The sequence below is a fragment of the Bombus bifarius genome, unplaced genomic scaffold, assembly GCF_011952205.1.
Source record: "Bombus bifarius isolate JDL3187 unplaced genomic scaffold, Bbif_JDL3187 scf7180000008277, whole genome shotgun sequence".
Lineage (NCBI taxonomy): Eukaryota > Metazoa > Arthropoda > Insecta > Hymenoptera > Apidae > Bombus > Bombus bifarius.
Genome location: NW_022884561.1, coordinates 38245 through 61936, shown reverse-complemented (window position 1 = coordinate 61936; position 23692 = coordinate 38245). Strand labels below are relative to the sequence as shown.

At 35.0% G+C, this 23692-nt stretch overlaps 4 protein-coding genes across 7 annotated transcripts in view; 1 reads left to right on the top strand and 3 right to left on the bottom strand.

The window, feature by feature from the left end:
- Nucleotides 1–2247, top strand: part of LOC117212134 (elongation of very long chain fatty acids protein AAEL008004-like) — a 16037-nt gene extending 13790 nt beyond the window's left edge. Inside the window, exon 6 of the mRNA XM_033456649.1 lies at nt 14–2247. Within this exon, the coding sequence (XP_033312540.1) occupies nt 14–259 (246 nt within the window). The 3' untranslated portion in view covers nt 260–2247. The remainder of the gene's footprint in view (nt 1–13) is intronic.
- LOC117212135 (elongation of very long chain fatty acids protein AAEL008004-like) overlaps nt 1–23692 on the bottom strand; it is a 25133-nt gene extending 1441 nt beyond the window's left edge. The window contains exons 1-4 of one of the 4 annotated variants that reach the window (XM_033456650.1): nt 19245–19426; nt 17955–18036; nt 17601–17872; nt 16886–17510 (exon numbers count right to left, since the gene is read on the bottom strand). In XM_033456650.1, the coding sequence (XP_033312541.1) occupies nt 17004–17510; nt 17601–17872; nt 17955–18036; nt 19245–19283 (900 nt within the window). In that variant the 5' untranslated portion in view covers nt 19284–19426 and the 3' untranslated portion in view covers nt 16886–17003. Of the gene's footprint in view, nt 1–16885; nt 17511–17600; nt 17873–17954; nt 18037–18143; nt 18304–19244; nt 19427–23068 lie in introns of those variants that run through there. The other 3 variants (XM_033456651.1, XM_033456652.1, XM_033456653.1) reach the window with 3 other exon arrangements.
- Nucleotides 3362–6746, bottom strand: LOC117212136 (elongation of very long chain fatty acids protein AAEL008004). Its single transcript, XM_033456655.1, has 7 exons — nt 6579–6746; nt 6275–6368; nt 5728–5918; nt 5546–5635; nt 5404–5460; nt 4880–5122; nt 3362–4796 (listed from the first exon to the last, which is right to left on the bottom strand). The coding sequence occupies exons 2-7, from the start codon at nt 6333–6335 to the stop codon at nt 4638–4640; spliced, it is 801 nt and encodes a 266-aa protein (XP_033312546.1). The 5' UTR covers nt 6336–6368; nt 6579–6746; the 3' UTR covers nt 3362–4637.
- On the bottom strand, nt 10411–13859 carry LOC117212137 (elongation of very long chain fatty acids protein AAEL008004-like). The gene is made up of 5 exons (XM_033456656.1): nt 13516–13859; nt 13251–13441; nt 13108–13188; nt 12681–12864; nt 10411–12336 (listed from the first exon to the last, which is right to left on the bottom strand). The coding sequence occupies exons 1-5, from the start codon at nt 13574–13576 to the stop codon at nt 12014–12016; spliced, it is 840 nt and encodes a 279-aa protein (XP_033312547.1). The 5' UTR covers nt 13577–13859; the 3' UTR covers nt 10411–12013.

Here is a 23692-nt window from a genome sequence, read left to right as displayed (position 1 = left end):
TTATGTTAAACAGGGTCAATTCTGCTTGGCGTTTCTGCACAGCTGCCAATTGCTCATTTACGACTGTGACTACCCAAAATGGTCGCTCATCATAATTCTGCCAAACGCGATGTTCTTCTACTTCTTGTTCGCCGATTTCTACAGCAACGCGTATAAGTATAACGAAAACTATTCGAAATCGATAGAGGGCAAAGAGAATAGAGTCGCGAAGAAAGTGGCAAATGGAAACACGCAAAATGGAAAAAGGAAAACGGACTAGTCTAGAAATCCATGAGTAAGAAACAAGCAACGAGAAGAAGAAAAATCGACCAGAATATTCGTTCGTTGCCGTTGGCTTCAACGCGTTAAAAGTGGATCATCTACGATTGGTCGATGAAACGACTATGGGATGTTTGAATGGATTTACATTCACGGTGACTGTGCTTTTGATCCTTCAACGTCAATGGTTCCATGAACAATAGGAGCTGAATTTTACAACCACGAAAATTTCTTGAAAATTCCCTAGGAAAATCGGAAAAACTTATTTTCTTTGGTTCACGTCGCGTCTGTTGGCGATAATGGGGAAGAAGTGTATATTTGCGCATAAAATCGATCGTTTCTCCTTGATCGTTTGCGGACAGACTGTCATCTACGAAGTCTTTAACTGCATGCGTCAATTATAACCATTCAAGAATGTGGAGTAATTACTAGCGATAGGAATTGATCAGAAAGGGGAAAGACGCGCGAGAGTTTTAATTGAAGTTACACAAGGTAAATTCAGAGGAAAAACGCCATACTTGTAATATCTTCTAATCGGAGAAAGAGAATTGTATATGTTGCGTCTTGTCGTAACCCTGCTTGTGTGCATGAAAAAATACGTTAGTACCTGCTCGACTCTCAATGTACAGGTCTGTGTCTGTGAACCATTAAAGCGATAACTGTACAAAAAATTACTTAAAAATTTTATATATGTGAGACATTACGCAATGCTTGTTACAAGCGTAATGGAGACAAGACCTATTTTACTATTTAGTAGCTTCTTATCAACTAGTAAACACAGAAAAAAAATTTAAGGAACAGGAATTAGTGCATGTGACATCTTTAAGATGTAGGAGAGCTGCCATTTTAGCAACGTATCACTTTTTGTAATTTTTATGAATTCTGCATAAGAAAAATTGAGAAATGCTTTTGCTTTTCATAGTATATAAGCGTATTATTGCAATAAAAAAATTAATCGTTTTAATCAATATGAAGCCATATTTGTTATTGAGCCTTAATCAAAAAGGGTGGCGTATCTCCCGAATTTACCTTACATTAATATAATATTTTATAGATTAATATAGAAAATATTCTAACTAATCGTTTGACGATCCGCTTAAAAAGAATTTATTCTTGAATTACATCATTACGACTTAACTAGAAAATGAATGTGAGTATTCACGTACTTTAAAGAATTTGAAAATACAGCTTCATCGGACTAATTTTTAGTTTTCGTGCCCAATTAGACAGTATTAGATAAATAAAAGAACAGATCGTTCTTCTGAAGTATGTAGACTTACAATATATTACAACGAGAATGAAATTGACTGGTTGGTTTTAATGTTAGTATAATTTCAATCATTTCAATCGTCAGTCTATTAACAGATTAAGACTATCTAGATAGTATTATCGAATAATAAGCCTTATGACGGTCATTTAAACGGCACGATGTTTTAACAAGGCTGCCAACTTCTTCGATCTTCTACGTAATTATTAATTAATCCAAAGTATTTTATACATTCCATTTTACGATGTAGAGTTTCATAAAGGGCATCAAATAAGTATAAGCTGCAAATACATTCAGGTCGAGTAAATAATCAAAATTTTATATTGATTACCGCCGATGAATCAACGTACCGTTTCACAAAAACAGTGAGGGATCCAGTGGACTTTTTCACCCGCAAACGAACAAGTACGAAATAATTCTCAAGGAGAAACGCAGTGTATCTCTGAAAATAAATCTGAAATCTCCCGAATTCCAGCTTCATACCTGTTCAAGCATCGTAACTTGTCCCGTTTTTTGTCTACAAATTTTAGAGAACCACTCTTTCAGAATCAATTTGTCATGGTGTAGTCTATGAAATTCTAGGAAAAAATGCGAATTACGTCAGACATGTCGGTCTTTTGTTACGCGCTTTGCTCAAATCTTTGTTATTTAAATTGAAAGGAATGTTTATCCCGTAGTTATAAATGAGTGTAATTTGAAGAATAAACACGATCTTTCAAGAATTTTTTAACATGAAATAATTAAAAGAAGAGTTGATTTATGGTTGCTTATTAGCACAACTCCAATGACTGAAACGTCGAAGATATTTGTTGGAGTATAAAAAGTTAAGGAAAAAGTTTGTGCGGACTTAGAATTACTATTAGGACTAGGAATTATTTTGCGAGTCACATAATACATATTTAAGTGTTAACAAGAATAAAGTTTAATAATGAAGCAACGAAGACAAAGAAAATGGCTTTAAGTTCGCTTCGTACCAGCCTCGTTGCAGAAACCTCATTTTTAATTAGTGGAAATTAATCGTTAAATTTCACTGAATTTTACAGTTTCCAATTACATTTAGATATATTGTAAGACAGCTGTTATTTATTATTTCCACAATGTGCAGCACGCTTTGCAAGCTATATTTGAACATAAATATTGAATCACGATACTTTCCTAATTATACATGCGAGAAAATCAATCATAACGATGATTTGTTTATATTTTTTGTACGTTTTTCATTGAAATTTTCTTCATATTTTGCTACTTACTGTGTCTACATAAAGAAAGAATATTAATTATCATTAGCTGCATAAAGTGTTAAAAAAAGAAACACATTTATGAAAGACAAATTACTTATTGGCCAACTTTATTAAATTCTGTTTGCAAGAATATTAGAATCTGTTACTTAGTTACTGTTAACGGCAATGATTTATGTGGGAAATGGAAGAAAAGGAAAAGAAGAATGAAAGTAGACGTCACAAGAAGAGAGATCTAACTTTGACTCGTTGAATTTTAATACAACTTCATGTAAAGATCTCTTTTTAAAATGACTCTTTAGGGATTACCTCTTATATTGAGATAGACATTTAAAAATTTATAAATTGTCCGAATCTTCGAAAGAAAGAAAGAATTGTCCGAAGATTTTTATCTTAAATACAATTTACGTTTCTTGATTACTTTTAGTTGCTGCAGTGCCGTTTCGCGATCGTGATTTGCATCATAATAGATCAAATCCATATACATTTCCATTGACCATTATTTTTAAAGATAGAAAAATCCAAAACATATTTCGAACGTTGCATTAAAATTTACAAGCTGTATTGAGATCCTCCTTTTGTCAACTCGTCTAAAATGTTGTGAATAAATAATAACATTTTGTATTTACATGTCTTAATTGCGATCGACTTCTATAAATATGCAGAATATTAACATATGCCATGATTAACGGCAACATTTCTGCTTATGTTGCACACTGTTGCATCAGGCGTGACAGATATGCGTTTAAAATTCGTTGATTCGTTCAAAACACAAGTAAATGACTGTTCGCGTTTTCGAACGAATCAACAAAATATTTTTTCTTCGGTGTCTCATGATACATCGAATAGTCTATAATATTGTGACGCGTCTAATCGTAGTTACGTATATATAAATACGATAAATAATGCTATTGCTATTTCTAGATACATGATTTTGAAATCGTTTGTCAATATCACGTGACTGTAGTTACGAAACTGATTCACAAAATGCAAAATGGAAATTAATCTTAGCCAACATTCTTATATAAAAAAGGATTTTTCATAGGACAGCTTATCCATCCGAGTTAAAACGAAACGATTTCAATGAAAGCCAAATATTGTACAGAGTTGCGACACGAAGTCGAGAAGGCAAAAGCTATTTAATTTAAAAATTAATTTAAAAGATCATCAAATCTTAGGAATAAGAAGAAAGAGAAAATAAAAAATAATTTCAGAAATATACTATTTGTGATGAGTTCCTCCAGATAGGAATTGATCGAAGAGTCAATCGATTAAGAGTTGAAACAGGAGCGGTAGACGCAGGGTCTTGCTTTCCGAGGAGAAAGCAATTACCGTTCTTCGATGCTCACGTGTGACAGTCGTCTAGAGAAGATACAGTGCCTTTTCTGTTCAACTTTTTCCTGAATCATAGTCCACCTAGTTTTACAGAGATCGCCCCCGGGGATTTGGGTTCAGTCAAGATTTCGTTGTACTTTCTCCAGCTTCTGACGAATCGTCTCGGTATCTTTCCTGAGACATCGTATGTTCATTGGACCTATTGGCCTAGATCCCGAACGGAGCTCGTTATTTATTGGAATTTCAAATTAGATTCATCGAAATCGCTCCAATCGAACGGACCTTGAATTCAAATCCTTTTTTTAATTAGAACTGCTTTCTTGCGGTCTTTTGTCGTTCTATTATGTCCTCATATACGACCTTTGCTCCGTCTCTTTATTCCTTTTATTCGACTTTCTTGCGTTAATGAACTTCTTTTTCCTTTTAAGTTTTCTTTTTTTTCTTTTTTAAGTTTTCATCTTTAGATCGGGTGGTTTCCGATTTTCGTTCATTCACCATTTCGATTGACGAAGGCGTCACATTGATGATTTTAGAAGATATTAAACTTGCTTTTTCGTGTAGGATTTTCGATAAAAGTTGCCGAACAAGTAGATGAAGATTATCGTGTTGGCGATAAAGAAATACGTAAGAGCCCTTGGTACCTTGCAATCCATCGCGAGAATCATCAGTTGGTAGCCGAGCATCAGGAAGAACTGCACCTGGCGCAGCGAAGAAAACACGGTTAGTGTAGGTATTAAGTTCGGAAGAAAGCGTCGATGCGTTGTTTGGTGAAGATATTTACCAGCTGAATCCAGGTCATGTATTTCTTCCACCACAAGTATTTCTTGTATTGCGGGCCAAGAGCTGCTATCAGGTAGTACGAGTACATGACAATGTGCACGAAGGTATTCAAGAAACCAATTAGCGCACCTTGCTCTCCGGGGAGAAATTTCAGATAGCACCATGAGAATATCGCGGTTAGCGTATGGTGGTACACGTGTAGAAAAGTCACTTGGTTTTGTTTTTTTCGGAGAACGAAGAATACCTTTGAGGTGATAGAAAAATTGAAAAATTGTATTCGCGCATACAAAGTAGAGTATTATTTATCTGAACTATTGACTGTCCGAACGAAATCATCGTTAATTTAATTGATGATCGATTATAGCCTTGTTGATTGAATCTACTGCATGAACAAAAAGTAATGAATAGCGAGGAAAATGGGTAAAATCCAGTTATGTGAATTGTTTGTTCCCTGGCGAGTTCAGAAAAATGGAGTTCTACTGTATTAAATAATTACGCTTGTATAACTGATTATATTGAACTCACTGTATCGAGTAGTTCGACTATTTTCGCGATGAAATACCACCAGGCAGCTTTTGTCACCTATTTCACATAAAACTTATTATTACACCATGCAATTAACAAATTGGACACTACAGCTATTTATGTATTTTTATGGCAAACCCACCGTGGTTTGAATTCCCAAATCCGTAGGTGGCCGATTCGCGTTATTACATTTAGGTGAGAGCATGAGGGATGCAACACCGGGTTCGAAAGCCTATTAAAAGTCACAAAAGAAATGATTACCAAAACAGGTGAAATTAGGAATTGAAATAATTTGAATTTATTAGTTGTTCTAATGAATCTTACTTTATGCGTCAACCAGATACTGAAAAGCACTTGGATCGCGTTGTAAAGAATCAGCACGTTTTTCAATTGAAATGCCGGCCTCTTTTCCATCATTTTCGGTCCAACTTTTAAAACGAACGCTAAGTAGGTTCCAACGATGCACAGCATAGGTCCAGGGGAGCTCATCATTGGCCAGGAATCTACCATTATTTCTAAAAAAAACACGGTTTAATCGAATACCTTAGACTATTTTTCAGTGATCACTGTAGTATTTTTGTAGTAAAAACATTTTGTCTATTTCCTATTTTAATTCCTTTTTACATACAAAGCGCATCGAGACCTTTTCGTCGCTTTTACATAGAATTTGCATCAATTAGCATCGCTATTGATTTGAAATATTAAAGAAAAGTTGAGTGTTTCCCGTATTATTCATAAAGTAGGTTACTTTGACTTTAGTGAATAAAGCTAATTGACGTGACGCGAAAAGAAAGAGCTCTATTCGCAAGAGCGAACTTTTGGACATCCAGCTTGACATTATCTTCCTGTTGAACGATGTTCACGCAATTACCTTTGTTAGCCTCCAAGATTTCATTGTAGTTGTTGACTACCAAACGAATTATGTTCGACATGCTGACTAATTCTCCTATCTTCTTTCAAATCAACTGTAAAACGAACAAAAAGATTGTTTCTTAGAAAAAAAAAAAGAGAGAAATCAGTGAACGGTTAAAAATGAAAATTTAGACAAACTTGAATGGAAACACATAACGAAACTTAACCAACTTTTTCAGTATCGTAAAATGTCATTCGTAAATTTTTCGATTAATAAGTCAAACTTCACACGTTTCCAGTACGTAAGTAGAATAAGACATCACCTTAAATCCTCAAGATTAGACCGGATTCTCTCTCTGTTCGGTCGGAGAAGCGTCGAAACTCACTTCCGCCCCCGTGCTTGTTTTCTGTTTGTGAACCTTTCGAAGTCCCTCGAATAGCCTTTTCTCGAGAGGAGCAGATGTTGAAGGAGAAGCCGCGAACCAAAAACTGATCATCTGTCGGGCAAACTGGCCACTAGGAGGACCAAAACCTCGATCTTCTTCGTCTGCCCCTCCACAAGATTCGAATACCCTGTAAAATTGAAACTCGAACCGCTCGATGGGGGAAGCAGATCGGCAAAAGAAGAAGGGGTAAAAGACTAGGTCGTGATGCATGTAAAAATGAATTATAACGAGACCTGAGAAGCACGTCACTACTGAACTCTTATTTACTGAATTTCTTATTGATCGATTAAACGACCACTTGGAAATTATATTTTAAAATTGACAAAGGAAGCGTAACTCCTTGATCATAGGTGAAACTACTAAATATTAACAGCAAACGGATGAATATTTATGTTAAAGAATTTTCTATTTGATTTACGTACATTCCCACGCCACCGGTATTAAGATATTTATTCGTTGCATTCGTTTTTTAAGAAATTAGACTATGCTAATACTTCTTGCATCCTACACAATATCTTGTATTTAATACTCTACAGTATGATTACGTACATCATGCCATGAAAATTCGTGATTCGATTGAGGTATGTGATACGTGATGAATACGTTGATGAATAAAATTAAAGTTAAATGGATGATACTTTTAAGAGTTTAAATATTCTGACTAAATCTAAATTCTCGAAATTTTCATTTACACCACTATGATTTTCGATTCCTTATAGGTGTCCTAATACTATCTTTGATTTAATTATGGTCAGTTAAAGATACTTTGCTAATGTTATATCTGTCATTATTGAAGTTGAAGGAAAGATTGCTATTCAAACTTTTACACGTAGCAAATGCACAGAGTATCTCAGTTTTACCCAGCTAAACTTTACCAACATATCCTGTAAGGAAAAATAAGAAAGAAATGTTATGCATATAAACTTAGATTCTTAAATGCTTTATTAAAATACTAAACAAAAATAAGAAATGACAACGAACTGCCTTCTCGTTCGATATCACATAAAGATAGATTATCGTTAGATAGATTTTCGTTATAATTTCATTTCAAAATGTTGAACGCTATAATGAATGGAAAACTGGCATCTGCGAGAAATAGAATTTATTTCATTACTAATTTCTTATTAATTTTCCCTAATTACGGCAAATTAATCACGAATCCTTTCTATTAATTAATTTGTGCTTGATAAACTTTTTCTTTCGCAGTTTCGCACAAGCAAATATCTATTGGCGTGATATCTGGTGATTTTGGGCTACAAAGAATTGATCATCCTCGACCTATCTAATGTTGAGAGTAATGATCATTTAGTCATTGTCAGACTGATTGACTAAATCAACGACGTCAGCAAGTAAACATATCATTACAGTCTTTGTAAACATATATCGAATAGATGTCAACAATGTATTCCTATGGTGTGTAGACGAAACACCAATTCGTTATTATTTCATATTCCGTTATAGCTTTTTAATAAAACGTTTCAAAGCCTGGGCCTACATAACATTTGCTTATAGGATGTGAAGTATCGCGGGATACCCTGTATGATAGTAACAAACCATCGTACACGTGCAGAATTCGTAAATAGTACAAACAACGAGACAGGCTCGTAATATTATATACGAGTAAAAAATAATAAGAATTACACATTCGTTTGCGGCACGACTATTTGCAAAATTGATGAACGACTTGTTTGACCGGAATAAAGAGACGTCACGAAGAAAATAACTTGGAGTGTGAGAACATATTTGCCCTGTTAAACTCTTTATAGACTTGATGCAATTAGGTGACGCACAGCGGAGGGGCAAGCGACAGTTAAATATTTGCATCGAAACCCGACGTTTCGTATCGTCGATCAAACAGTGAAGTCTAGTAATTTGATTACAAACGATCGAGCTGTGTATCTTTCGTTAAGCTAGTTATTATCGCCACTTTTTCGTACTTTAACCACCATAGTCACTTTGTTAATCAATATTTGCCTATGAAAGAAACGATTAGCATAACTTTTTCTTAATTCTCTGCGAAATATGTTTGAAATCCATTTTTAGAATTCCCCTTCTTCGTGGAGGTAGTAAAATTGCAAGTAGAACAAACGGTAACGGTGTACATGCCTTCAGTAGGTTTTACTATTAGAAATCACGTGGTCGTAAATGGATCCTTTAATAGTTAACCTCAGGTACGCGTTGATGTCTCGTAAATTGTGATCCAAAACGTTTCTTTGGATGGGAGCAATGACGATCCGACCAATGCCGCGAATACACTTGCAGTTACTTCACAAACAAAACCATTATAAGCGTCTCGGAAGGACATTTTTAGCACAGGTACAACGAAGTAAACCGACGGGACAATTCGAAATATAGAAGTTCGCGAAACGGGGTTAAACGAACAGAGGTTTTGCAAAAGTATGTTCCTGACCGGAATTCTTCGCAACAGTATCAATAACTTGATTGAGACACGCGCGAAAAAATTGAGTTCAATGGCAATTCGATTTGCATGCACTGAAGTTTTCGTTGAAATCATTGATACGATATATCGATCGATTTTATAACACAGTTATACTAAATAAACATTACAAGATAAAATTAATAATTAAATTAATAATATTAAATACAATTGAATTGTATCTAATATATTATAGCACATTTTAATATACATTACAATATAGATATATCATAACGTATGATAATTAAAAATGACATTAAAATTAATAATTAGTAATTAAATCACGTATTAAAACATCAGAGTACGCTTTAAAGCGTTCAGAACGTATGTATTTCATATTTGTCACTTTTACCGTGTCATTGTCCTATTTTCCCTTTAAAGCGCTCCTCGCGTCCCAGAAACGTACGGTGTTTCGTTGATCATTGAAAAACACTTATAGTACCGGCTATAAGTCTTAATATTCCTGCAGATATTTAGTAGAAAGTGCATGCATTTTTATTTACCAATTATATAATTATATTATATATTATATATATTACCTGCTTATAGAATAACCCAATAAAATACTAAATAAAATAAGAATTAGAATTAGAATTCAAGTTTTAACGATACATATAATGAAGTCACATCACTTTCTAATGTAACAGTTATCCACAATATTGTAAATCAGACCTGCCTGCTGCTGCTGCCTGAAGAAGAGAAGTTCGTAGACTCTAGGAATTCTTACAATCTTTCTATAGGTACATACAAGAGTAATAACGAAGATAACTGTATAAAATGGAGACGATTGAAGAATGGAAAATTGTTATTCATCATTAATCATTATGCAACCAAAGAAACACAATGCATCGAGATTGAAGGAGCGAAAATGAAATTCCTGGTCATTTGGACCGAAGGATATAACGGCACCTGCTTGCCAACCAGCTTCTCGAGTCCTTTTTTTTTGACCGTTCTCTCGACTTGTTTTACCTTTCGCCTGGACCATCCATTCACGTGTCACAAAAGTAGGTTGACTTTTTCGACTGGATCCTAACTCAGCTTCGCACTCATTTTTTTGTTGGTTTCTATATTTTGTTAAATAGGTTAAGGTGTTACATAGATTAGAGAAAAACGCGTGATCACGTCCTGTTAGAAAATGGCCAGGGGGAAATTTCGATCGTTACTTTTAAAAGAACAGAATGTTACATGATTGATTATCGATTCGTGATTCGAATGAAGTTATTTATGAGTAGACATAACGCGATTTACTCTATGGCACGTGATTCTCAAATGTTACGTTATGCTCGTGAAAGGCAGCAATTAAGGACGATCGAATCGAGTTGTTCCAAATACCCCGAACTTTAGTCAATTATAATTATTTAAGATAGATGGTATTGTGATTTAGAAACAAATGTAGTACTCGAGTGACATGGAAATCGAATAATGTAGAACTCTAATCAAATGATACAGATGGTTACTGAAATAAATTTGCAAAATCATTTAAGACGTAATGTATTATTTTCACTTCAAACACTTATTGTGTTTATATTATGTATACATGTATATATTATGTTCAAAATCAGACCATTGCGCAGGAGACCTTGTGCGACCTTGTGCAACCTCAAATGTCCTTGAGTGTGTTTGTGCATCCTCGAAAACTGTTGAACACTTTTACGTTGCGTTATCTTCTCTTTCTCCTTTTTTTTTTGTACAAGCTTCGATTATTTATTTACAAGGCAATATTGATCGATTCGAAGGAAAATAGAAGTAAAGTAATTGATTATTTATAACACGCGCGTTACGCGGTCGTCATGGAACAGACTTATTATTTTATTGTTTCTGTGTGACAAATAATTTGCTTCCAGCGCAAACGTCATATCATCGATGACTTATCTCTGTCGTACTGTCCAACAGGAAAGATGATAGTAATATGAATTACGCATATATTTGCTAAAGCTTGCGCTGCAATCGTCATGGATTGGTAGAAGTAAGGGTAATTATGCACAAAAGGGGACCTCAACTCCAATCTTGTCGAATTTAATTTTTTCATTTTTTTTTCGTTTTTCTTGAATTTCAATTTCGGATATGTTGTAGAGTGGATGGCTGTAAGTAACGTGCACTTTGCCCGAGTTTAAGGACGATAGTGAGTCGAAAACTATGACAAAAAGAAAATGGTACTTATTAGATTATATATACTCCAATATAACCAGTTACAAATTAAATTTCATATTCATTTGCATAGTATTTGCTATCCTAATGAAGTATTCTAGTAATTAATCCTAGTAAGGTATGGTTAGATTAGATTTTATGGGTAGCTGCCGGTCAAAGCCCTCCAAAAAAAGTCTAACTTAATCAAACTTTGCTCGAACCATAAGCGTTCTACGCCTCGGACAAAGTGCATGTTACTCAGGTAGCGTCTCCTCCACAACAGATCTCAAGGTCAAGGTCATTGGAGCTAAATGCTCTCTTTTGCGAATAATTAATGAAGTAAGTAACGAAGATGATGAGTGACTTAAATACAAAGATGAGACCGAGAATAAGCGTTCCGTGAACCATACAACGAAAAGATTCTGCATTTGCGTGCATATGAAAACATGCTTTAGAACTCGAATGACTTTCATCAAATCTTCTTATAATAAGGTAAACCTTACCTTTGACAGATCAATTCAAATTGAATTTTTAAATTGTCATTTATGTCTGTCCTTTCGTTGTTCGGATTTCGTCGACACGCATGAGATATTAGGTGTTAATAAGTGTCTAAAGTCTAAAGTATGAAGCGCTAAATTGCTATTGTCTCATAAAGAAAGAAGTATTCCTCACGCCAGTACTTGATGGGTCGTCTCGCGCGTCGGAAACACGAAGTAACGTTAAACCGTTCCGGGCGCACAGGACGTAGCTATTGACTCTTTAACTTTCCGTTCGAAACGTCCGACGAGACGCCGTTTTCGCGGATCTTCCGCATTTTGATGTATGACTTGTAGTAAAAGTCGCCAAACATCATCAACATGAAGAGATTCTGAGGAATCATCACCGCCGCCGTCCACTTCGGGAAACCACAATCTTCCACCCAGGCTAACATTACAAAGTGGATCGTTATCAAACAGAATTGAGTGAGCTGCAGTTGTGTCACATATTTCTTCCACCAGGGTTTGCTTATTCGCAACGATGTAGCCAGATAATGAGTGTACATCACCATATGAACGAAAGAATTTAAAGTACCTGTGACAATAAATTTATTTATTTAATAAATAAATATAAATATACACTTACAAACGTTATCACTTTATGTAGAGACACATTGTCACGAATGATTCCCTTAAACGTAAAACAACAAAGGTAAATACACTATTCAATATCCAATTGTCAATACAATATATGTCGTCGTTGAACTAAAGAACTTTGGTCGTGAACTAAAAATCACAAAATTATGGAAACAATTTCATGATAATTAATACCCAACACATGTGCCAAGTTCTACGATAGAAAGACCGATATGAAAAATGTTCTTTAATATATGATATTGTAGGAAGTTAAAACCGAACGAGTGAAATTATATTACTTACCTAAAAAGGTAATGTGACCGCCGGGCAAAAACTTGGTAGCTGCCCAGCTACCAAGAGCCATGCCCGTGTGATGATAAACATGAAGAAACGACACTTGCTGTTGCTTTTTTCGAAGAATAAAGAAGGCCGTGTCCAGTAAGTCGAGGAGCTTCATTAGAAAGTACGCCCAAACGATCTTAGTTATCTGCGATTCAAGTAATTCAAGTAGTTCAATCTTTGATATCCTGATGAGAACAGATCGTAATTAATAGACTGGGGGTTTATGCATTTACAGAAAGTTTAACGCTGTGAACATAAAATGAATATATAAAACATAGAAAGTACTTGTTACAATATTTACACTTTTTTATGTTCATAAAAATATGAATTCGCATAAACTTTCGCAGTCTAGTAATTAGGATATAAAGGAAATATACGATGTAGGTACCTCGACCGCGCGAGGATCATCCGAATAATCTACTGGTTCACAGTAGAAGTTATAATGGAACAACCAAGCTAGTTCCAATGCCTATAATTACATTTAGACACTTATTATATTTTCATATTTAAAAGAAATGTATACTCGTTTACCTTATGAAATATATATGCGCACGATACTATCTGTATTAGGTTATATATCTGTAGGATTCTATTCAGATTAAACGGTTTTCTCTTTGCCATAATGTTGGGTCCCAGAACGTGCACGAAGTATAGATAAAACGCTACTATACTAAAGCACCCCCATGGTGATCCGATGAGGAAATAGTCTTGCGTGCGAGGATCTTCCGGAAACAGAAAACATTCACATGACTACTTGCATCTTTGACTTGCGTGCAACAGATTCGCGTCCCAGTACCTGTTAGTTCCTCGTTAATGTAGCGGTACCCTTGATAGATTCGTCGTATCAACGTCGCCATATTACTATCACTAAATAATAGATGGGATTCCAACTAACGTCTCTCACAAAAACTTCATAAGATCGAGGTGAAATCCCGAAATGATAAAGTTGGTTCAACTAACCTTGATAAAAAAAATCAAAGCTAATTCCTCTTTCTGAGCAGATACTTCCTAAACGTTTGTTAGCTTTTAAATCATCCAGTTTTCCTATGTCTGCTATCGAGTTTTGTGAATCATTGGCAACGCAGTGAAACGAAAGGAACAAGAAATAAAAATAAACGAAAGGAAGAAAACACACACACACACACACACAAAAATGTTAAAAGGTGAAACGTATTGAATTTTTCGAAGGTAAAAAGTTACTAACAATGGCTTTCGATTGATTGTTTAAGTCACTACCCAGAGTCTTCCAATCCGACTAAACCCCGCGCAAAATACAAGTAGACTGATGAAAGCAATTTCCCCCGTCAAAAACATTATCGAATCGTATAGTCATTGTATTTTAATTAAACGCTGGAGTCGAAACCAAATAGCCAGCCCCTGAAAACACATAACGCCGTTTCGAGACAATTTTTTGTCCCCTTTCTTCGAGGGTGTACGACCTTCAAGCTGAAGGCGCTTAATTTTCTATTCCATGTCCCTACGAAAAGATATCAGATCGTAGAAAGGTTTAATTTAATATTCCCTGATTCTATGGGTATTTCAAAGAAACTCGAATTCAAGGCGTTGTATATCATTCTGTCACACGCATTTAATGACTTTCGACCTTCTCATTCTTATTTACTGTTCTATTCAAACTACGCGTACGACAATTAGAAAAGAATAAAAATTGAAAATATTAATGCAAATATTCAAAATAGGTCATTGTTTGATGTTTTTTTAGATGTACTTTTTCCCTTGACATTACGAAAACAAAAAAAGCTCGATCATTTATTTGATAGCTAGCACGAAATGCAATCAAATATGCATAATTGTTCTGTGGGGAGAATGTTGGGACTGGTATATAAGCACATTATCAAATTGCTGCAATCGTGTCAGACTTCCGGAACGCGGTATGCAAAAATGATCGCAGCTGTGCAATTTTGTATTATTTTGCAATAATAACCTCTCTTTTTATATTTACAATAACTGCAACCAATCACTCCGTTTTACAATCATTGAATCATAAAAATGGAGATTTACGATACGTAAACGAAAGATTATGAGTGGAAATTTTATAAACAAATTAATAAAGCCCGTATGTCTTTAATCTTATAACAAACATCTGACATTTTCATACAACAAGGAGATTTGTTAACTGCATAACGAACTACTTTATAATATTGGTGCCTGTTCTAAAAAATCTAGTAAGACGAGAAATTATGCTGTAACAATACTACGACATAGTTGAATATTATACAAGTGTTTCTGGAGTTTTTCTTCCTTAATGGAACGAGTTTCTGTTTAGACGTCAACGAAATAATTAAAACTAAATTAATCAATTAAAATTTTAAAAATAATTAATATTCATTCGATAATTCATTTATTTTTACATTTTTAGTTTGTTTGATTGACGTATTGAAAGGAAATTGAGAAATTAAGCTATTTGCGAGTAACAGAAAAAAACTTATCTCTGTGTCAGTTGCTTTTACGAAAGGCTTTTCTACCTGTATAATACTTCTTTAACCGATAGAGTATTCGCGTTATGTATACTGTATGCTGCTTTCGATGTTTATCTAATATAATTTCGCATGAAATTTTTCAACGAGAATCGTGTTTAGAACATTGACGATAAAGATGATTATTGAAAATTATGATAAAACATCGCCTATGGAAATCTCTTATACGTAATCCATTTCATTTACTAATTAAGTGCATAAAGAATCGATAATCGTGGCCTTGCGTGACCAAGCAGACTGAAAGTGGAGCTCTTTGTTTCGAATTTATTTTTCAAATACTACACTCTACTCTCGTGAATGTGCTTCTATGTATTAAAGCACTGGAATTGTTACTTTCGATGATCAAAGCGCTTTTTAAAATCGAAGATGAAAAACGCCCAATGAAGGTATGGAATATTAATATGCAAATATTACTTCGTTGTAACTAATTGAACTTGGAAACGAATTTGTTAGAATTATTATAGACATGTATGCATTAGAAACAATTAATTGAAGAATTATAGAATTGAGCAGATCTTGCAAGTAATCGATTCGTCATTGACACGTGTGTAACGTTGAAGTGAAACGGATGAAGAGGTCCCGTGGGTCCGATGGTCGTGACCCTTAACGACAAAAGGACATTGACCAGCGTATAATCGAAGATCCGCTGGCCTTCAATACGTGTTTTGTTTATTTCAAACGTGGTTTAATTGGTATTAACGGATATCAAAATCATTGAAGAAAAGAAATGGAGGAAATTCAATCATAAGGAAAGAAATATTCGAGGATATATCTAAAAATGTAATTACTTTATTGCACATGTACTTTCATATTAAATAGAAAATTTTTAAACGTTGAAAAGATGTACAACGTTATACGTAATTTAAGATAATTCACTTTATTTCTAACGCTGGACGTTTTTATAACTTATTTGCACTGGTATAAACAAAATAAATTGACCTTTGCTTCTGTTCTAAATTCTATTTTCACTTATAAGTAGGTATGTACATTCGTATAAAAAGTTGTTGTGCCAAATAGTTACCAAATTGTTATGGAAACAGTGATTAGAAAAAGTATCAATTATTTCCCATACAATAAATTTTCAATACAATAAAGTACATTAATACTTCCATTCGAAGGAAGATTCGATAAAGGCACATTATTGGTCTATCTTATCGACGAACAGTGTAATTGAATGAGCTCATCAAAGAGCCGAATTGATTGATAAACCCTTTGATCATGTTTCCTTCATTATCAACGTTATCGACCGAACGTCGATTTCGAAATTGATTTCGTATTTTTTCAATGCAGTACATTCCTTTCATGATAAGGCACAAGCTGGAGATACTTGATTTTTAAAATCGTGATGTCTGGTGTTTTGAATCACAATCTACTTACTTCTCCGGCTGGAGCGAGATTTATCTATCTTTGGTATGACTACGTATGTTCTCTTCATACCTAGAATACTCCACTTTTAGGCAAGAAACAATATATCGAATTTAATAAAAAGAAGAAAAGAAAGGAACTCTTACATATTTCTTACAAACTCTACTATAATTAAATAGAAGGATTTTAAAAATAATTGATAATTTAAGATGCAACAACCTAAAGGTATGACAACTCAGAATTACATTTGCGGCTAATATATATATATATATATATATATATATATATATATATAATTAAATTTACCGACTAAATTTACCGTTCTATGCTAGTACGCTTCTATGTACCTAACGAAGGTGAAATGTTCCTTTGAAACGAAAAGGAGTACAACAAGCGAAAAGAAAACCGCGTTAACGATATTAATTCACTCCACTTTCTTCGCCGCCATATTTATTTGCTCATCTTTTATCTGTGTTCGTTGTCTTTTACGGTAATTTTTGACATAGAACGACCCGAACATGTAGATGAAGATCGTCGCGTTCAGCAAGAGCAGGAACGCAATAGGCCTCGGATAATTGCATCCGTTGAAAAATAGTTGAATGGTATGGATAAAAATCATGCCAAATTGAATCAACTGGAGCATCGTTATATACTTTTTCCACCAGAGATATTTGTTCATGTGTGACCCTATCGAAGACAGCATGTAGTACATGTACATGATTATGTGAATGAAAGCGTTGACGAGGCCCAAGAACGTTCCATGGCCATTCGGCAGGAACTTGACTCCGATCCAGGCGCAGACCGGCATTAGCGTGTGATGATACACGTGAAGGGTTGAGATCTGACGACTCTTCTTCCGAAGAACAAAGAATACTGTGTCCAAAAGCTCTGTCAACTTGCACATGAAATAAAAGTGCACAATCTTAGCCATCTGTAAGTCACAATTTTACAAGCGTTAACATACAACATTCCGCCGTTTATTCGGCATTTGTTTAGCGAATTATAGTTTAGCGAAAAATACCCTGATAGATTTTGGATTGTCCGAATAGTCAACAGGCTGACAAGAGTAATTGTAGTCATGCAGCCACCCAGCCATCAATCCTTCATAAAAGAGATATATACTAAATAGCACTTGAACGAAGTTGTACACGATCATGGTTTTCCTCAATTCGTACGGCTTCTTGTCCTTCATGTACCTTGGTCCAGCGGATAGGCAAAAATACACATAGGTAACGAGAATTACCGCCAGAGGACCTGGTCCTGACACGAGAAACCAATCCTGCGTGTATGGATCTGGAATTGTTAAAGGGGCGTATTATAAATCACAAATCGCTTATAAAGGTATTCACGTATTACTTATAAAAATGTTTCTTACGACATTTATTGTTTATAACGTCTTTGTACCAATCTACGATGGTCGACATTGTTTTTTGTTGATTGCTAGTAAATGGACAAATCTGAAAGAAAACGACATACCTTCAATTTATCCGGTTATCCTTGCGTTGAAAAATAAACGATAAATCACGCGGATTACTGTGAAGAGTTTAAGTAGCTTATACTAAACCTGAAAGTGATTTATGAGAATTTTGTATTGTTAGTGCATAATTGGCTTAACGATATCGCTGTCTGGCAATCAAAGTCTAGTCGTCCATGGCGCCCATTGCAACGCGATCGTTAAATGTCTTTCTTCAACGAATGTTTAGTAAATACTAGTAATTACTAGTGAATACTTCTTAGCTTCGTTGGAAGCTAATAATAATAAGAATAATCATAGATGACGCAACATTTGGCCATATAGTTTGCTTGCGCGTGTAGATTCTCGAACTTCTCACAGCTCGAGTATCGAGACGTAGATGCGATTGAGTAGATGAAGAGGATATTAAGCAAAGGAGATGTGTAAATGAGCAACGTCTTACGTTTACTCGCATCAAACAGTGAAAAGATAATGGAAGGAAGCACGTCTCTGGGCCTACGACTAAGACGTGCGTGCTATTGAATCGGATGATCTCGTTCTAATCTTTGTGCCGAACTGCTATCAGTGGAATGCAATCAACCAAAGTACAACGTCGCGCTGATATTTTTTCGTCGATGAATATGACCAAGCAAATTTGGTCAACGTTGGAATTTGAAAAACGTTGGATCTGAGGAGAAATGTGCGCCCTTGTCTACATTAAACATTAATCAGGCATCGCGGTGTATCGTACTTTGTTACGTTGAGTGTAACTTAGGGTCGTGACATTTCATTTTGAGTTCCGAAACCCAGTTGAATTCCAGTGTTTCCTTAATGCTACATACTAGTGCATTTATAAAAGATTTACGCTGTGATCTTTGGCCTTTGATCTTAAATCGATGAATGAGATAAAAGGTAGCACATGATTAACCTTGTTAATATATCTCGATCGAATTAGAAATAAAGAAAGCCGCTTCTCTGAAAATAATTAAAATTTATGGAATAACGACATAAGAATATCGAAAGTATAAGAAAGATCGAGATTCGTAATTGCATGCGGTTGAAAAGTGTCTTGTCATAGCGAGAGACACAGAAATTGCTCTAGGCCGTGATTACAGAAGAAAGAATAGAAGATATTCTGAGAATAAAGAAGTGAGATGTAGCTTGCAACCTGCAGGCTGGAAGGGGACAGGAACCTTGCTGGTGAATACTTACTAGTCGCGAACCAAGGTGAACGGGATCTTCAACGGGCATTGCTGTTTATCTCGTGTCCCTTTTGCCCAACTTCAACCAACGGAGCATCAAAAACCTGTTTGTTCACATTCGTTATCTTTTCATATCAGTAACTATGGATTCAGTAATCCCCGATTCGGGGATTGGGGAACACAATGCCCTTGAATTCAGATATACGTGTTGGGACTTTCCTGCTTCAAGTACCTTTTCACAAATTTTTTTATTTCCTTTTTTAAACCTTTCTTTTAGCAGAACTTCTGCCGATGACTCTGCATTCGTGATAGCTGGGAACTTAATTTTTTGTTTTCGATCTGCCTGTTTTTCATCAAAATATGCAAGCATGATATATGCATACATGATATATTTTAGAAAGATTAAAAGATGAATGAATGCAATGATGTCATAACCCCGAGAAAAATGATTGTTTTGCAATCGCACCACTTGTCATTATATGAAATATGGTAAATATGTCTCTTTAAATTATTCATTCATTATTATTCAGTCATTTTACTATTCTTTGTTAGGAAAACGGCAAAAAATTGTACGTTTTCATTAGAGATGCGTTATGATGAAACGATCGTGATTGGAACGTTATTCAGTAAGTTGAGAATCTCGCGGACGATTGACATAAATCTTTGCAAGGCTTGACGTTAATTAAATGAGAAATAGATCAAAAATTATATAGTGGGAGAAAGAACTAGTCATGCGTCAGCGTTCAAGGCAAGTGAATTCTATAAAATTGTTCCTCCGAGTGCAAGTGTAGAACCTATGTTGTTCCTTGCGCCAACGACGTAGGAGGAAAATCGTATTAAACCGGTTGGACGACCGAGTTCATCACGAATGAATGCGTGCAACGCAATACAGTACAAAAATATAATTACAATATTGCCTATGTAATCAAGGAGTCCAACACAAAACTTACCAACATTCAATCATTATTATAAATTAAGTGGCTTTTGACGCTTGTTGTTATTTCAACGATTTGATAGTCTAGTTGGGAAAAAACGACTGATGTCGTTGGCTTAATTAGTCTTTAAGCGCTGCGCGAGGTAATATGTCTGAATGAAAAAATGAATATTCCTTTCCTCCATTAACAAGTTTTACCAACAATGTATATGTAGATTATTGTAGAAATGTAGTATGGACAAAAACAGGAAACAGTTTTTTACGGCTTTGCTACGTTGTTGCATCGTATATATAATTTGTTATGTTACATATCTAATATCAATGGAAAGCGGCGAAATGTATCCACACTTTGTAGGTATCTACTTATTTACCTATCTACCTAGTTATAAGTACCTAATTACCTTGCCCTTCGCGTTTTCACAGTTTTCTGTTTCGATAACGCAGTCATTGACATTTTAAAATAGTTCCCGATGCAACCTACATGCATCTTGTTAACCTCTCGAAATATCATACAGCTTATAGCAGAACAACTTTTTACGCATAATACTGTCGTCGTCTTATCAAGACTATTTCATTCGTCAAGAAAGACGCACATTTAACGCACATTCTGTTTGAATATTCGCTAGTTATTTTAACTGAGATTTCTTTTATCATATATAACATTTTTTTTATCATTTTTTAGTTTGAAAATCGATTACAAATAGAGTTTGATGACGTTATGCCCTCGTCATCTCGGTATCTCTCTTTATATGGAAATACAAATAGGACCTTAACAACCAATATTGTCGATTCGCAAAATACAGTTCTCAGTGCGTTCGAAAATTAATGCACTCGATTCAGAAGAAAAAATAATAATAAAACAGGATTCATCCACGGAAGGAAATTCTTCTTCGACTATTTTTTCAATAGTTTTCTTCGTTATTGACATATGAAACGATGTTGGATGTCATTAAACCGCTGCTTATATTTGAAATTGTGTGGCGACTAAATGACCAAATGATGTAAGTCTTGATCAATTCGATCAAGTGTGAACTGAAGAGTTATATACTTATCAGGTTATATATTGCATTTACATAGTAGCAAATTTTTATAGTCATATGAACGTTCTACTAAATGATACGAAATTTAATATATTTAAATGTAATTAATTAATGTGTAGATGTTGTAATAACAAATACAATAATGTGCAAAAAATTTTGTAGCCACTCTAACTCAATCGAGACAGCACTTTGCTGGAACCTAAGACAACTTTGATAAACTATTTTAAGAAGATTTAATCATAATGATTTTTTCCTTTGTGAAACTGGTTTAATTTAATTTAGACAAAACATAGGTTCTTGCCGTCGTGCATGAAGTCAGAAGGTAGATATCCTCACAATAAGATTAAAAGATAATCAAATATCTACGTTTGTTTGCAGGAAACAAACATTTTCAATTCGAATTTCCGACATGTCGCTCTATTTGCACGATCTCTGTTTGCAATTGATATTTTTTGCAGTGATAATATTTGCAGTGATAATTTATGACGATGTAACGATGCGAATAAATACTGTCCACTCGTTTCCTATCGAATCAATAATTATCAGATACACATCTTTGGAAAGAGAATTGTAGAAATCTTTGTTGCAAGTGGGACTCTTACTTCATATATTTTTACACATTTTAATCATAGCCTCTTCTTATATCTTGTAATATCAAAGAATATGTCTTTCAATTCATGGTCTGTCTCCTCGTCATAATTGATCTTAATTAAAAATCTTAATTAAAAAATTAAGAACAATGAGAAACTGATAAACAAAACGTGAATATACAATCAACAATGTGTTCTATAAATGTTGCAATACGATATCAATTGACTATTAGTACATTCTTTAACGTTTATAAATAACTTGACAAATTTACGTTTGCGAAATGTACGTTCGATTGATAAATATACGGGCTGACAGTCGCAATTCTCAATCTGTGTTAACATACGTTGATACGCGTCCAGAATAATTTTTCGATTAAGTGACGTGACCATTCTTGTAGCGACACAGGAATAGCTATTTTTATCAATAATTTCTTTGTCATTTATCGTTCTTGGCTCTTTTTTTCTTTTTTAGAAAGGGAACCAACATTTAACGATCAGACGTGCAGGAATTTAAATGAAATTGCTCTCGTTTTCCCTACTGTTTAAAGTATCCGATTTAAATGTGGATGTGTTTCCCAATCTGTAATATAATTTCAAAACAACCCTTCGATGATTCTAGTTCATTAGCACGAACGTTTGTGTCATTGCAAAATTCATTATTCACGATTGAAAAAGAGCATTGAGCACAGCATTTAAGCATGTAATCACTTCTCAAGGCGTGTTTGCATAGATTTCAACATATCTGTAGGCAGTTCGCAGAACAGGAATTTTGTAAGGTAAGAGAAGATACGCATATGTATTATTCTACTATACTCTAGAAACTGTTATTCTGCAGAAACTGTCTCGCCTATCATGGTTCGTGTGACCACATCTTAGAAAGTTTTGTCGATTTTCCACGGACTATCTGCAGATCATGTCATTAATTGTAAATCTAAATACTATTGTTTTAAGCTAATCTGCTATCGCATAGCATACCGCAAATGCGCACTGATATAATTTATGTGGTATATTTAAACGAGCGATATCCGATGTATGTAGCACGTTTTGCATAAGTATAATCTCTAGGAACAAACCGAATCTCGATAAATCTTTCGAAAAAAATGTTTAAACAATCAAAACGCATCACTATTTTCCATAATTACGTTTATACACGCCCGTCTATCGGAATTCTTGTGGAATAACAGAGCGTCAAAGTGCGTTTACTCGAATAAGCGACAGCAAGCAGAGAACGAAAGTGAAATGATTGATAAAAAAGAGACATTACTCTCACCTGTTGCGGAAAGGTACGGTCGAATGACGATGAAGATGCTTGGTGTCGTGATGCGAGATTATCAAAGTATCGGAAGAAGAGAGAACCTTGCCGATGAACGAACCACGATGTAGCTACCTGTGACTAGCTTTTCTTCGTGTCGTCTTAATAGCTGAAGAGTGTCCTGTACGCAAGACCCGTTACCAATAGTCAGTTCAAAACAATGAAGAAGTCACGAAACGGCCGTTGTTCGAGAAAAGTACGTCGAAAAAACCAAAAGCAACAGTTGGATGTCGTTGGCTGTAGGGTGTGCAAAAGGAGTCGTACTAGGACACTGTAAACGCGATGTATCCGAGGTAACTGTTATCGAAGTGGCAATTTTTGGTCTTTCAGCACGCACCACTGAGGAACACCGATGCCAAGGTTCTCTTTCCCTCTAGTTTGACCACGAACGATATCCTCTACAGTCTGACAACGCAAAGCTGTGCAGTCGTAGTCTTATATCCCTTTCAGCCAGACTGGTTCGTGATTACGCTTAGCAATGGAGTCGATGTAGCCGATTCCCGAACAAATGTTCCTCCGCTACACCGCTTCACACCGCATCTTGCCATTCCATACGTCACTCTTTTCGACGTAACTAGCATT

Coding starts and splice junctions, on each gene's coding strand:
- LOC117212137 (XM_033456656.1), bottom strand. CDS start 13,576: ATGGCGACGTTGATACGACGAATCTATCAAGGGTACCGCTACATTAAC. Junction 13,189..13,250: donor GCGCATATATATTTCATAAG/GTAAACGAGTAT, acceptor ATGTAATTATAG/GCATTGGAACTAGCTTGGTT. Junction 12,337..12,680: donor CGGTCACATTACCTTTTTAG/GTAAGTAATATA, acceptor TTATTGTCACAG/GTACTTTAAATTCTTTCGTT.
- LOC117212136 (XM_033456655.1), bottom strand. CDS start 6,335: ATGTCGAACATAATTCGTTTGGTAGTCAACAACTACAATGAAATCTTG. Junction 5,461..5,545: donor ATTTGGGAATTCAAACCACG/GTGGGTTTGCCA, acceptor TATGTGAAATAG/GTGACAAAAGCTGCCTGGTG. Junction 4,797..4,879: donor ACATGACCTGGATTCAGCTG/GTAAATATCTTC, acceptor TCGCTGCGCCAG/GTGCAGTTCTTCCTGATGCT.